Source organism: Passer domesticus, chromosome 27 (assembly GCF_036417665.1).
Source record: "Passer domesticus isolate bPasDom1 chromosome 27, bPasDom1.hap1, whole genome shotgun sequence".
In the NCBI taxonomy this organism is placed as follows: domain Eukaryota; kingdom Metazoa; phylum Chordata; class Aves; order Passeriformes; family Passeridae; genus Passer; species Passer domesticus.
The window spans coordinates 3,661,332-3,671,028 of NC_087500.1; the positions used below are offsets into that span (position 1 = coordinate 3,661,332).

The window sequence follows — 9,697 nt, forward strand, 5'->3', positions numbered from 1 at the left end:
CGTGCCTGCCAGCTCCTCCATAATTCAGCACACCATGATTTATTCACTTTTCCTGCCTCTGTGCTGCTTCTGCACCAGAGTGGCTGTGGGGATGAGAGGGTGCCAGCCAGGGAGTGTGGGGCATCCTGGGTGGGGCACGGAGGGGGCCAGGCTCATGCCAGCCCATGCTTGGAGCCAGGGGTGGTGAATGGGGAGGTTGGAGTGGGATGGAAAAGCCCTTCTCTGATCAGGGGCCTGGCAGGTCTCAGCACTGCAATGGGCACTGCAGGTGCAGGGTTTGTGATGTGGGTGATGATGGGGGGTCCAGCCCTGGGGTGGCAGAGCAGGGCTGGCCAGAAAAGTGTACCCTGACCCTCATGGGGACCCCACGGCTTTGTGTGAAGGGCCCAAAATCTCTCCCTGTCCTTCCCAAGGGGCAGAAGCTGCTGTTAGTTCATGACCCACAGTCAACACTGCCGAGCTGCTGCTCAGGGACCCCAGTGTCCCCCAGCAGCCATCACCACCCGCGGGTGTCTGATGTGCCCAGGCTCCCCGGGTATGAGGTGGGACACCTGCACCAGCCCCCGGGGCTGAGCAGGACTGTCCTGGTGGGCTCCCCACAAGGAGCCCAGTCCTAGGGTGCCTGATGGGGACCGTGTCCCTGGAAAACGGGGGGGAATGGGCTCCCCCGACCCCCGCATCGCCCCCGCTCTGCTCCCGAGCGGCTCCGCCCCCGTCCCGGCCCCGCCGCCGGGGGATGCGCCGGGCAGGTGCGGGGGCCGGGGCGATCCTATAAATAGGGGCGGGAGCGGCCGCAGCGGCTCCGCTCAGCGCGGCGGGGCTGGGCTGGGCACGGCCGGGTGGGCACGGCCGGGTGGGCTCGGCGCGATGGAGATCTGGAGCAGCCCCGCCGCCTACGATGAGCTGAACGGGAACGCGGAGCGCGGCGGCGGCGCGGACCCCATCGCCCGGGAGCTGGAGGAAGGTGAGGGCGGCGAGGGTGGTCCCAACCCTCGGATGAAGATGGAGATGGGGATGCGGCAGGGCTGGGCTCCCCCCGGGGCTGGTCCGGAGCGGCTTTGACCGGGGTCTCCCCGGGGCCGGGGCTGGTCCGGAGCGGTCGGGGCCGGGGTCTTCGCTCGGGAGCTGCCGTGCGCTCCCCACCTGTGCGTCCCTCACTCCCGGGCTCCCTCGCCGCCCTCTGCCTCGGGGCTGCCGCCCCCCCATCCCCTGGGGACCCCCAGGGTCACCCCGACCCCAAGGAGACCTGTCCCCACGCCGGGAGGGACGGGGAGAGGGGCCCTGCGTGTGCCCGTGGGGAAGGGTCCCTCCTGCCGTGGGAACGGGGGGCTGCCCTCCCGCTCCCCGCCGCACCGGGCCCGTGGGTGGATGTTTACGTGCTGCTGCTGCTGCAGCCCCCTCTCCCCGGGCCAGCCGCTCGCTCCAACCGTAACGATGCTCATGCTCTAATTATTTCTAATTAATGGCTCAGGGGCCTGACGAGGTGCGGTTGGGGACCCCCGCGGAGAGGGGGGTGAGGCTGCGGCTGGGGCTGGCCCTTCTGCCCACGGCCGTGTTTGGGGTACGTGCCCTCCGGGGCGTGGGGCAGCTCCCGGGGCAGCGAGGAGCGGACGGGACCGGGGTGGCGAGTGGGGGCATCGCCATGACAACGCGCTCACCATTACACAACCCCAGCTGGGGACGCCTAATGGGATTTGTGTGGCTGAGCTTCCCCGTTAACCCACTTCGTCTGCGCGACTTGGGGGGGTGGCTGTGCCTGGGGACGCGGGTGGGGGCCCTGAGCGCAGCCGGCGCTGCTCTGCCAGGGGAAACTGAGGCACACGCCCTCGGGGCAGCAGAGCAGCAGAAAGGGCATCGGGAGTGCTGCGTGCCGTGGGCAGGGTGTGGGTACAGGCAGGTCCCGGGCTGGAAGCAGGGTCTGGGGTGCGGGCAGGGCTCGGGGCTCCGCGGCTGCCCCCGGCTCCCTCCGGCCGCACGGCTCCAGCGCCGCCGCCTGGGTGCGTGGATCCGCACCGGGGGGACCCACGGCCCCGTGTTTGCGCCTCCTCTCCCTGCCAGAGACCCAGGGAGCAGCGGGGGAGGCAGAGCTGTGGCTGGGGCCCGGATTGACGCCCTGGGCAGCTGCCTCGGGGGCTGTGAGCGCTGTGCAGCTGCAGGGGCACCGGGGGGTGCGGGCAGCATCCCCTCCCCCTGAGAGAAACTAGGGCAGAGGGGGATCTGGGGGAGGGGGCTGGGACAGATTGGAGGGGACGCCGCCCGTGAGCCCGGCTCGGCTCGGTGCCACCCACGGCTATTTATACCGGAGCTCCAGCTTGCTTTCTTGCTGGGGATGTCGCCTCCGATCCCGTCTCTGCTGCTGCCCCTCCCTGTCCCCCTTTTCTGTCCGTGAGTCCTGCAGTGGGGCTGGCACTGTGCCCGTGCTGAGGTCGTGGGGTCAGCAAGGGGACACCCAGCATTTTTCTTGCCACCCCAAGGTGCGGGCAGGGTTGGGGGTGAGGTGTGAGCCCCCCGTTTCCCATGATGCTGTCCCAGCTGTGGGGATCCCTGCCTGGCACTGCGTGAGGTGCCACCCAGCAGACAAAAGGTCCTTTTTGGAGAGCAGCCTGGGGCAGCCTTGGGGGGACAGTGCTGAACCCCTGGGTCAGTGCTCCCACAGTGTGGGGGTTCACCTTCTGGCCCTCTCCCCAGTCCTGTGTGCTGAGCGGGTGGCCAGGATCACGAAGACCTACCACGATATTGACGCCGTCACCAACCTGCTGGATGAGGTGCGTTGGAGATCCCACCCGTGTGAGGGCTGCTGGGACCCTGGGGACACAGGGGTGGGTGAGCACTGGGGAAGGGACGAGTCCCAGCTGAGGCAGAGCTGCCTCTTGCAGAAAGAGCGGGACCTGGAGTTAGCAGCGCGCATCGGGCAGTCCCTGCTGAAGCAGAACCGGAGCCTGACCGAGCGCAATGAGCTCCTGGAGGAGCAGCTGGAATTGGCCAAAGAGGAGGTAACAGCTCCAGGGCACAGCCTTGGCCCCCTGTGTGCCCCCCTGGGGGCGGCTGTGGCCCCCTTGGCCGTGTCCTGAAGCACTTTGTTCTCTCCAGATCGCGCAGCTGCGCCACGAGGTGTCCATGCGGGATGACCTTCTCCACTTCTACACCACCACCACGGAGGAGAGCGAGCCCGCCACCACCACCTCCACACCGTGAGTGGGAGTCCCTGTCCTGCCACTCACCATCCCTAGGGCAGCACTGGCCACATCCCTTCCCTCCCCTGGTGGCCGTGGGTCCAACCCCACGGAGCTTGGGAAGCGGGCAGGGGTCAGAGTGGGCAGCCCCACCCTGCCTGCGCTGCTCAGGCCGTCCCTGCTGTCCCCAGGCTGCGCAGGCACGAGTCCTCGCTGTCCTTGCAGCAGTACTTCCAGTACGACACCCTGCAGCAGAAACTGCGGTGCCTGGAGGAGGAGAACCAGAAGCTCCGCATGGAGGTGAGCAGAGCCAGCTGCTGGGTGCCCCTCAGTGCCCACCCGTGCCCTGCTCTCTCTGGGAAACACCCCTCAGGGAGACAGGAGGTCCTGCCTGTCACGCTCAGCCCCCAACCCTCTCCCCCAGGCCACCAACATCGCCACCGAGACCTGCCAGTACGAGGACCAGGAGCAGCAGCTGATGATCGACTGCGTGGAGCAGTTCTGTACGTGGGGCTCGGGGCTCTGCGGGCACTGCCCTGCTGAGAGGGCTGGGGGTCGTGCCCGGTGGTGACCCTGTCCCCCCGCAGCCGAAGCGAGCCAGCAGGTCGTTCAGCTGTCGGAGGAGCTGGCGCACAGGGCGGAGGACGCGGCGCGGCAGCAGGAGGAGATCACGCAGCTGCTGGCGCAGGTGGCGGACCTGCAGCACAAGTGTCGCACGGTGAGGGTCCCCTGCCCGTGCCGGGGGGACGGGGGTGCGGGCACAGCGCCCTGACCCGCCGCTCCTGCCCGCAGTACGGCTCCGAGGTGGAGGAGCTCCAGCAGCACCTGAGCGCGGCCCGGGAGGTGCAGCAGCAGCTGCGGCTGGAGGTGAGCCCGGGGCGGGCCGCGGGTGTCCCCCCGGGGCGGGTCCTGCCCCGGGGCCGCGCTCCAGCTCCCTCGGTGTCCTCGCAGCTGCGGGATCTGCAGGAGAAGTACGCGGAGTGCGGCGGGATGCTGCAGGAGGCCCGGGAGGAGGTGAAGAGCCTGCGGAGCCGCAGCCTGCCCAACAGCACCGTGAGCCGCTACAGCGCTGCCAGCCTCCTGCCCGTGGTGAGCGGGGGGCCGGGCGGCACGGGGGTGACCCCGCTGTCCCCCCGGCACTGACACTGCCCACCCCTGTCCCCAGGACTCGCTGGCGGCCGAGATCAAGGGCATGATGAGGAAGAGGACGGACAGCTCCTCCTCGGACTACAAGTGGGTGCTGCCATGGGGGGCTGGTGCCGTGCCCTGGGGCGGGGTCCGACTCACCCCGAGCTGCTTCCTGCCCGCAGGAGCTACCAGCGCGTCTTCGAGACCGTGAAGGCCGTGAACCAGGCAGGCAAAGCCAAGTCCTGCTCTGAGTCTCCCCACCACGTTCCGGGCTCCAAGCAGTTGTCCACTGCCCACTCTGGGGGGGCCAGCACCCCCCACACCAACTGCTCCGGCTCGGAGGATGCCCAGTGAGTGCTGGGGTGGGGGGGAACGGGGCAGGGTGAGGGGGAACGGGGCAGGTGGGGGGGGAACGGGGAAAGTGGGGGGGAATGGGGCAGGTGAGGGGTAATGGGGCAGGTGGGACGGCTCCTGCACGGAGCTGAGCTGCTGTGAGATGCTGGAAGCAGCCTGGGGCAGGGAGGGCAGGGTCTGGCTGGGGCCCAGCACAGCCTGGGGTGCACGGTAGGGCTGCAGCCCCAACGCCGTGCCCCCCAGCAGGGCCGAGGGGCTCGGTGAGGAGCGCCGGGCAGCCCCGGGCCGGCAGGACCTGGAGGCGGCGGTGCAGCGGCTCTCGGCGCGGCAGCAGAGCCACGGCTCCGGGGAGCGCTCCTTCTTCGAGGCCGAGAGGGAACGCAAGCTCTGGCGGCTCAGAGATGGGGACAGCTCCAGCGGCTTCCTCACCCCCGAGGGCAGCGTTGTTTCCACCGGGACCAACTGCTCGGGGGGCTCGGAGCTCACCGCCGGCTCCGGCTTCTCGCTGGGCTCCCTCACCTACTTACCCGACAAACTGCAGATTGTGAAGCCTCTGGAAGGTGAGGGGCAGAGGGGATGCAGAGCTGCGGGTGCTTTGAGGGTCCAACACCCCCACCTGAGCTCCCCCCGGCTGTGTCCTGCCCCCAGGCTCTGTGACACTCCACCACTGGCAGCAGCTGGCACAGCCCAACCTGGGTGGGATCCTGGTGCCCCGTCCCGGGGTGCTCACCAAAGACTTCAGGCAGCTGGACATCGACCTGGAGGAGGTCTACAGCCTCAATGACCTGGAGGAGGATGATGTGGACGCCAGCTCCTTCCAGCTGCTCCCTACCTCAACACCCGCCAAAGCCAAGGAGCACCCCAGGGGTGAGCGGGGGGTGAGGGGACAGAGGGGACACAGCTCCCGGGGTGCCCCTGCCCTCCTGTCTCGGCCGGCTCTCGCCTCCCCCTGTGCTCTCCCCTCTCGCAGCAGCCTGTCCCTGCCACCCCGCTGTCCCCAGGGGGATGCTCGGCCTGCAGCTGCACAGGCACCGCTCTGCCCCGGCGGGATGAGCCCGAGCCATCCCCCTGCCGAGCCCCTGCTGTCCCCCCGCTGCCTGGAAGGGGCCGGTCTGGCACAGACGGCATCTCCTGGCCCCACCTGTGCTGGTGCCCCCTCTGTGCAGGCACCAGACGCAGTTGCTGCTGAATCTGTGCCCTGTGCCAGGAGCCTCCAGCCCAGCTTTGGCCGTCCCGCCTGCCCTCCGCCTGTGTCCTGACCCCTTGTCTCCTGTCCCTTCCAGTGTTCCTCTCTGTTAACAACCTCCCCCAGACCCCGTCTACCTTCACCATCACCACCTGCCACATCCTCCACCCCACCACCGCCATCACCACGGTGACTCCCAGGTAAGGCGCGTGGCCCCTGCCGCCTGCGCTGCCTGCCCCGAGCCTCCTCCTCCTCCTCCTCCTCCTCCTCCTCCTCCTCCTCCTCCTCCTCCTCCTCCTCCTCCTCCTCCTCCTCCTCCTCCTCCTCCTCCTCCTCCTCACCCCCGCCTGGCTCCCTGCAGCTCGAGGACGTGGCAAGCCGGGGGCCACCTGCAGCCCCTGATGCTCTGAGAGGTGCCAGCACTGGAAATCTCCCCAAATCTGGCTGCTGGGGGTGTCTGTGTGCCCGGGGCTGGGGGCAGCCCCCTCCTCTGCATGCAGCACCCCGATGGATGGATGGATGGATGGATGGATGGATGGATGGAGAGCCTTCCTCGGGCAGGGGAGCAGCGAGTGCTCCTGGCACTCTGGGGAACCGACACAGCTTTCCTCCCTCCACACTTGGGCAGCAGCCAGGAACTTTTCGCAGCCGGCTGCCGGGCTGTCCCTTCATTAACGAGCACCGGTGATTAGCCCTAATGAGGCCCCCTAAGGGGCTAGACAAAACCCTGGTGTCTGGAAATTGCTGGTGGAGCAGTGACTGTGCCCCAGTCTCTCCTGGCTGCTGAGGAGCAGCCCCCAGCACTCCCCTGTGAATTCAGGGGGTCTCCTACAGCCCAAGGCTCTTTAGGTGAAGAAGGGGGGTCCTGCTCTGCCTGCAGCCCTGCCTGGCCCCCTCAGCAGCATCCCCCTCTGCTCTCTCTTCCCCTCCAGTCTGTATCATGCCGTCGTGCCTTCTTGTGGGCCCTTTGAGGGGCTGAGCCCCAGCAGCCCCCCACCAGAACTGACTCCCCCCACGCTGGCTCTTGGCCCTGGACCCCCGAGCACCCCCCCGGGACTCTTCAGGCTCCTGCTGGGGCGAGATCCCCACTTGGCACCAAGGACTGCATCACGGTGGGCCCCCTCACTGCACTCCCAGCACCCTCAGCACCCCGAGCCCCCTGTGCCCCCTGTGCCCGGGGGGCAGCGGGGACCCCCAGGCAGGAGCAGCACCTTCAGCTGGAACCTGGTGGAGAAGCTGCAGCGCCTGGGGCTGGACAAGGTGGTGGCCAGAGGAGGGACACCCTGTGCCCAGCCAGGGCTCAGAGGGGCCTGGGGCACCCAGAAGTGACACTGCTGCAGAGCCCCCGGGCTCTGGGTGAGACACATCCTCTTCCTCACCCATCCATGGGGAAATGGAGACAGGACAAGCTCCAGCCTCAGCTCCTGGTGCTGCCCCAGGTCCTGGCACCAGCATGGGGGGCTTTGCCCCATCTGCAAGGACAGAACTTGGCACTGCTCCCCAGGTATGGGGGGTACAGGGGCTGCTGGCTGACCCTGTCCCTGCTGGGGGAGTGTGGACCCTTCACAGGAGCCAGTTTCTGGCAATAAAAACTGTTCCTGCTTCTGCTGAGCCTGGCTGCAGAGCGAGGGGCAGCTCGGCCCGTTTGGGGCTGTCCAGATGCTGCAGGGAGGGTGAATCCCAGTCTGGGCTCAGGTGTGTCCTGGGGCACCCTGCTGGGGCCAGGGGGAGAGCCCTGCACCCTGGGCTGGGCCCCTGGCCAGCACCTGGGCTGGCTGGCTTTACAAGGGAATGGTGGTTTAGCTCTTTCCTGCTCACTCAGTAGCAATAGTAGCAGCACCCACAGCTTGGGGTGTTTCTGGGGGTGCATCTGCTGCTCCCCCCAGCTGTCTCCCTCCCTCCAAGCTGTGCCCCATGCACTGGAAATAAATGTGAATTCACAGAGCAGCTGCTGTGTGCTGTGTCTGCTGCCACGTTCTGTGTGTGCTGCTGTGCCCTGTTCAGTCTCTGTCCTGCGCATCCCTCTGGGGCTGGGGGCAAATCCCTTCTGCCTTTTGGGGCTGGGGACAAATCCCTCTGGGGCTGGGGGCAAATCCCCTCTGCCCTTTGGGGCTGGGGACAAATTCCTCTGGGGCTGGGGGTAAATCCCTTCTGTCCTCTGGGGCTGGGGACAAATCCCTTCTGCCCTCTGAGGCTGGGGGCTAATCCCTCTGGGGCTGGGGGCAAATCCCTTCTGCTTTCTGGGACTGGGGGCAAAATCCTTCTGCCCTCTACAGCTGGGGCCAAATCCCCTCTGAAGCTGGGGGAAAATCCCTCTGCCCTCTGGAGCTGGGGGCAAATCCCTCTGCCCACCCTCCCAGGCTCTCCCCAGCACACGCAGGAGTGCAGAGGCCGTGGTGCCAGATTTTTATTGAGGAAAGGGCAGGCACGGAGCGTGGCAGTGCCCTGCCCAGCCAGTGCAGCCCAGAGCTACGCAGCCCCAGCCTCATCCTCAGCACTGCGGCGCCCAAAGTCCATCCAGTCGGGGTAGAAGTGGTCGTGCAAAGCCTCCATCCCCTCATCCTCATGCACAAAGGCCTTGTGCTTGTTCAGCTCTGCCAGGGCAAAGACAGCAGTTAGAGCTGGAAATTGCTGGAATTTGATCCCCTCACGGGGGCCAGGCTGTGCCCCCCAGGGCTGCCCACCCTGAGCTGCCGGTACCTGTGAGGACGTGGGGCAGGAACTGGGACAGGAGGTGCTGCTGCTCCTGGGACAGGTACTGGGGCCAGTCCCGGCGGGCCAGGCTGGGGAGGGGCTGCTGGGGGTCCCCCGGGGCAGCTGCTGGCTCTGCTGGTGGCCGGCACAGGCAGGAGGCCACGGCGAGGGCGAGGACGAGCCCGAGGCACAGCGTCACCTTCATGGCTGTGGGGACACTGAACGGGGGGGCAGCTGCAGCTCCCAAACTGGGACCTGCTCAGCCTGTGGTGAGCACTCAGCCCCAGCCCATGGGCAGTTCACAGTCTCCTCTGTCCCTCCCTAAGTCCCCTCCATCCCTTTCACCTTCTCCCCAAGTCTTTTCCATCCCTCTCTCCTGGCTGGTAACCCCAATTCCCCCAGAAACAGAGTCAAGGCAGGATCCATAAGGATCAAGTCCCACTCCTGGCTCCTTGCAAGGATGCTGAAAACTAAAGCATCACCCAGCTCCTCCCTGAACTCCAGCAGCTGGGGAGCTTCTCCTCCAGGAAGAGGTCCCCAGGTCCCCTCTGCTCCTCTCAGTGGCTCTCTGAGCTGCTCTGTCCCTCCCATCTGCTGCTCGGGTTTTCTCCATCCCTCTCTCTCCCCAGGTCACCTGCAGGCAGTGCCAGAGCCCTGTGAGACTCACCTGTGGGTTCTGAGGCTCTGAGGGTGTCCTGGGGGTCCTGTGGGTGTCCTGAGGGTGTCCTGGCGGGGGTCCCGGGGGTGTCCTGGGTGTCCTGGTGGGTTTCTCTCTCCCAGATCAGCCCAGCTCAGCCCTGCTTTTAAAGGCGCTGCCGGGGCTGCCACGCCCCAGGGCGGACACACACACACCCAGCCAGGCCGGGGGGGCATCGGTGCGTGCTCACAGACACACGGACAGGGACAGACACACACCCAGCCAGGCCGGGGGGGCATCGGTGTGTGCTCACAGACACACGGACAGGGACAGACACACACACACACACCCAGCCAGGCCGGGGGGGCATCGGTGTGTGCTCACAGACACACGGACAGGGACAGACACACACCCAGCCAGGCCGGGGGGGCCTCGGGCATCAGTGCGTGCTCACAGACACACGGACAGGGACAGACACACAGACACAGACACACGGACAGGGACAGACACACAGACACACACACA

The 9,697-nt window shown here is 67.2% G+C and overlaps 2 protein-coding genes across 5 annotated transcripts; one reads left to right on the forward strand and one right to left on the reverse strand.

The window, feature by feature from the left end:
* Positions 1–721: 721 nt before the first annotated feature.
* On the forward strand, positions 722–7,786 carry HAP1 (huntingtin associated protein 1). Of its 4 annotated transcripts, none has more exons than XM_064399952.1 (15): positions 722–964; positions 2,689–2,765; positions 2,877–2,993; positions 3,091–3,191; positions 3,365–3,473; positions 3,598–3,676; positions 3,761–3,891; positions 3,966–4,040; positions 4,125–4,259; positions 4,339–4,406; positions 4,484–4,651; positions 4,899–5,215; positions 5,304–5,522; positions 5,939–6,041; positions 6,774–7,786. In XM_064399952.1, the coding sequence occupies exons 1-15, from the start codon at positions 868–870 to the stop codon at positions 7,168–7,170; spliced, it is 2,193 nt and encodes a 730-aa protein (XP_064256022.1). In that variant the 5' UTR covers positions 722–867; the 3' UTR covers positions 7,171–7,786. The 4 variants fall into 4 exon arrangements, with proteins under 4 accessions (XP_064256022.1, XP_064256020.1, XP_064256021.1 ...); XM_064399950.1 differs by having other exon boundaries at positions 724–964; positions 4,125–4,262; XM_064399951.1 differs by having other exon boundaries at positions 725–964; positions 4,125–4,262; positions 4,902–5,215.
* Positions 7,787–8,247: 461 nt separating this feature from the next.
* Positions 8,248–9,431, reverse strand: LOC135286901 (gastrin/cholecystokinin-like peptide). The gene is made up of 3 exons (XM_064400135.1): positions 9,203–9,431; positions 8,542–8,753; positions 8,248–8,435 (listed from the first exon to the last, which is right to left on the reverse strand). The coding sequence occupies exons 1-3, from the start codon at positions 9,406–9,408 to the stop codon at positions 8,311–8,313; spliced, it is 543 nt and encodes a 180-aa protein (XP_064256205.1). The 5' UTR covers positions 9,409–9,431; the 3' UTR covers positions 8,248–8,310.
* Between the last annotated feature and the right edge of the window lie 266 nt (positions 9,432–9,697).

Excerpts from the sequence above, each read along its gene's own strand:
- LOC135286901 (XM_064400135.1), bottom strand. The coding sequence starts at position 9,408 with ATGCCCCCCCGGCCTGGCTGGGTGTGTGTGTGTCCGCCCTGGGGCGTG. Across the intron at positions 8,754-9,202 it reads CAGAGCCTCAGAACCCACAG|TGTCCCCACAGCCATGAAGG; the intron begins GTGAGTCTCACA and ends CCCCCCGTTCAG. Across the intron at positions 8,436-8,541 it reads CCTGCCCCACGTCCTCACAG|AGCTGAACAAGCACAAGGCC; the intron begins GTACCGGCAGCT and ends TTGCCCTGGCAG.
- HAP1 (XM_064399950.1), top strand. The coding sequence starts at position 868 with ATGGAGATCTGGAGCAGCCCCGCCGCCTACGATGAGCTGAACGGGAAC. Across the intron at positions 3,892-3,965 it reads TGCAGCACAAGTGTCGCACG|TACGGCTCCGAGGTGGAGGA; the intron begins GTGAGGGTCCCC and ends TCCTGCCCGCAG. Across the intron at positions 4,652-4,898 it reads TCCGGCTCGGAGGATGCCCA|CAGGGCCGAGGGGCTCGGTG; the intron begins GTGAGTGCTGGG and ends CGTGCCCCCCAG.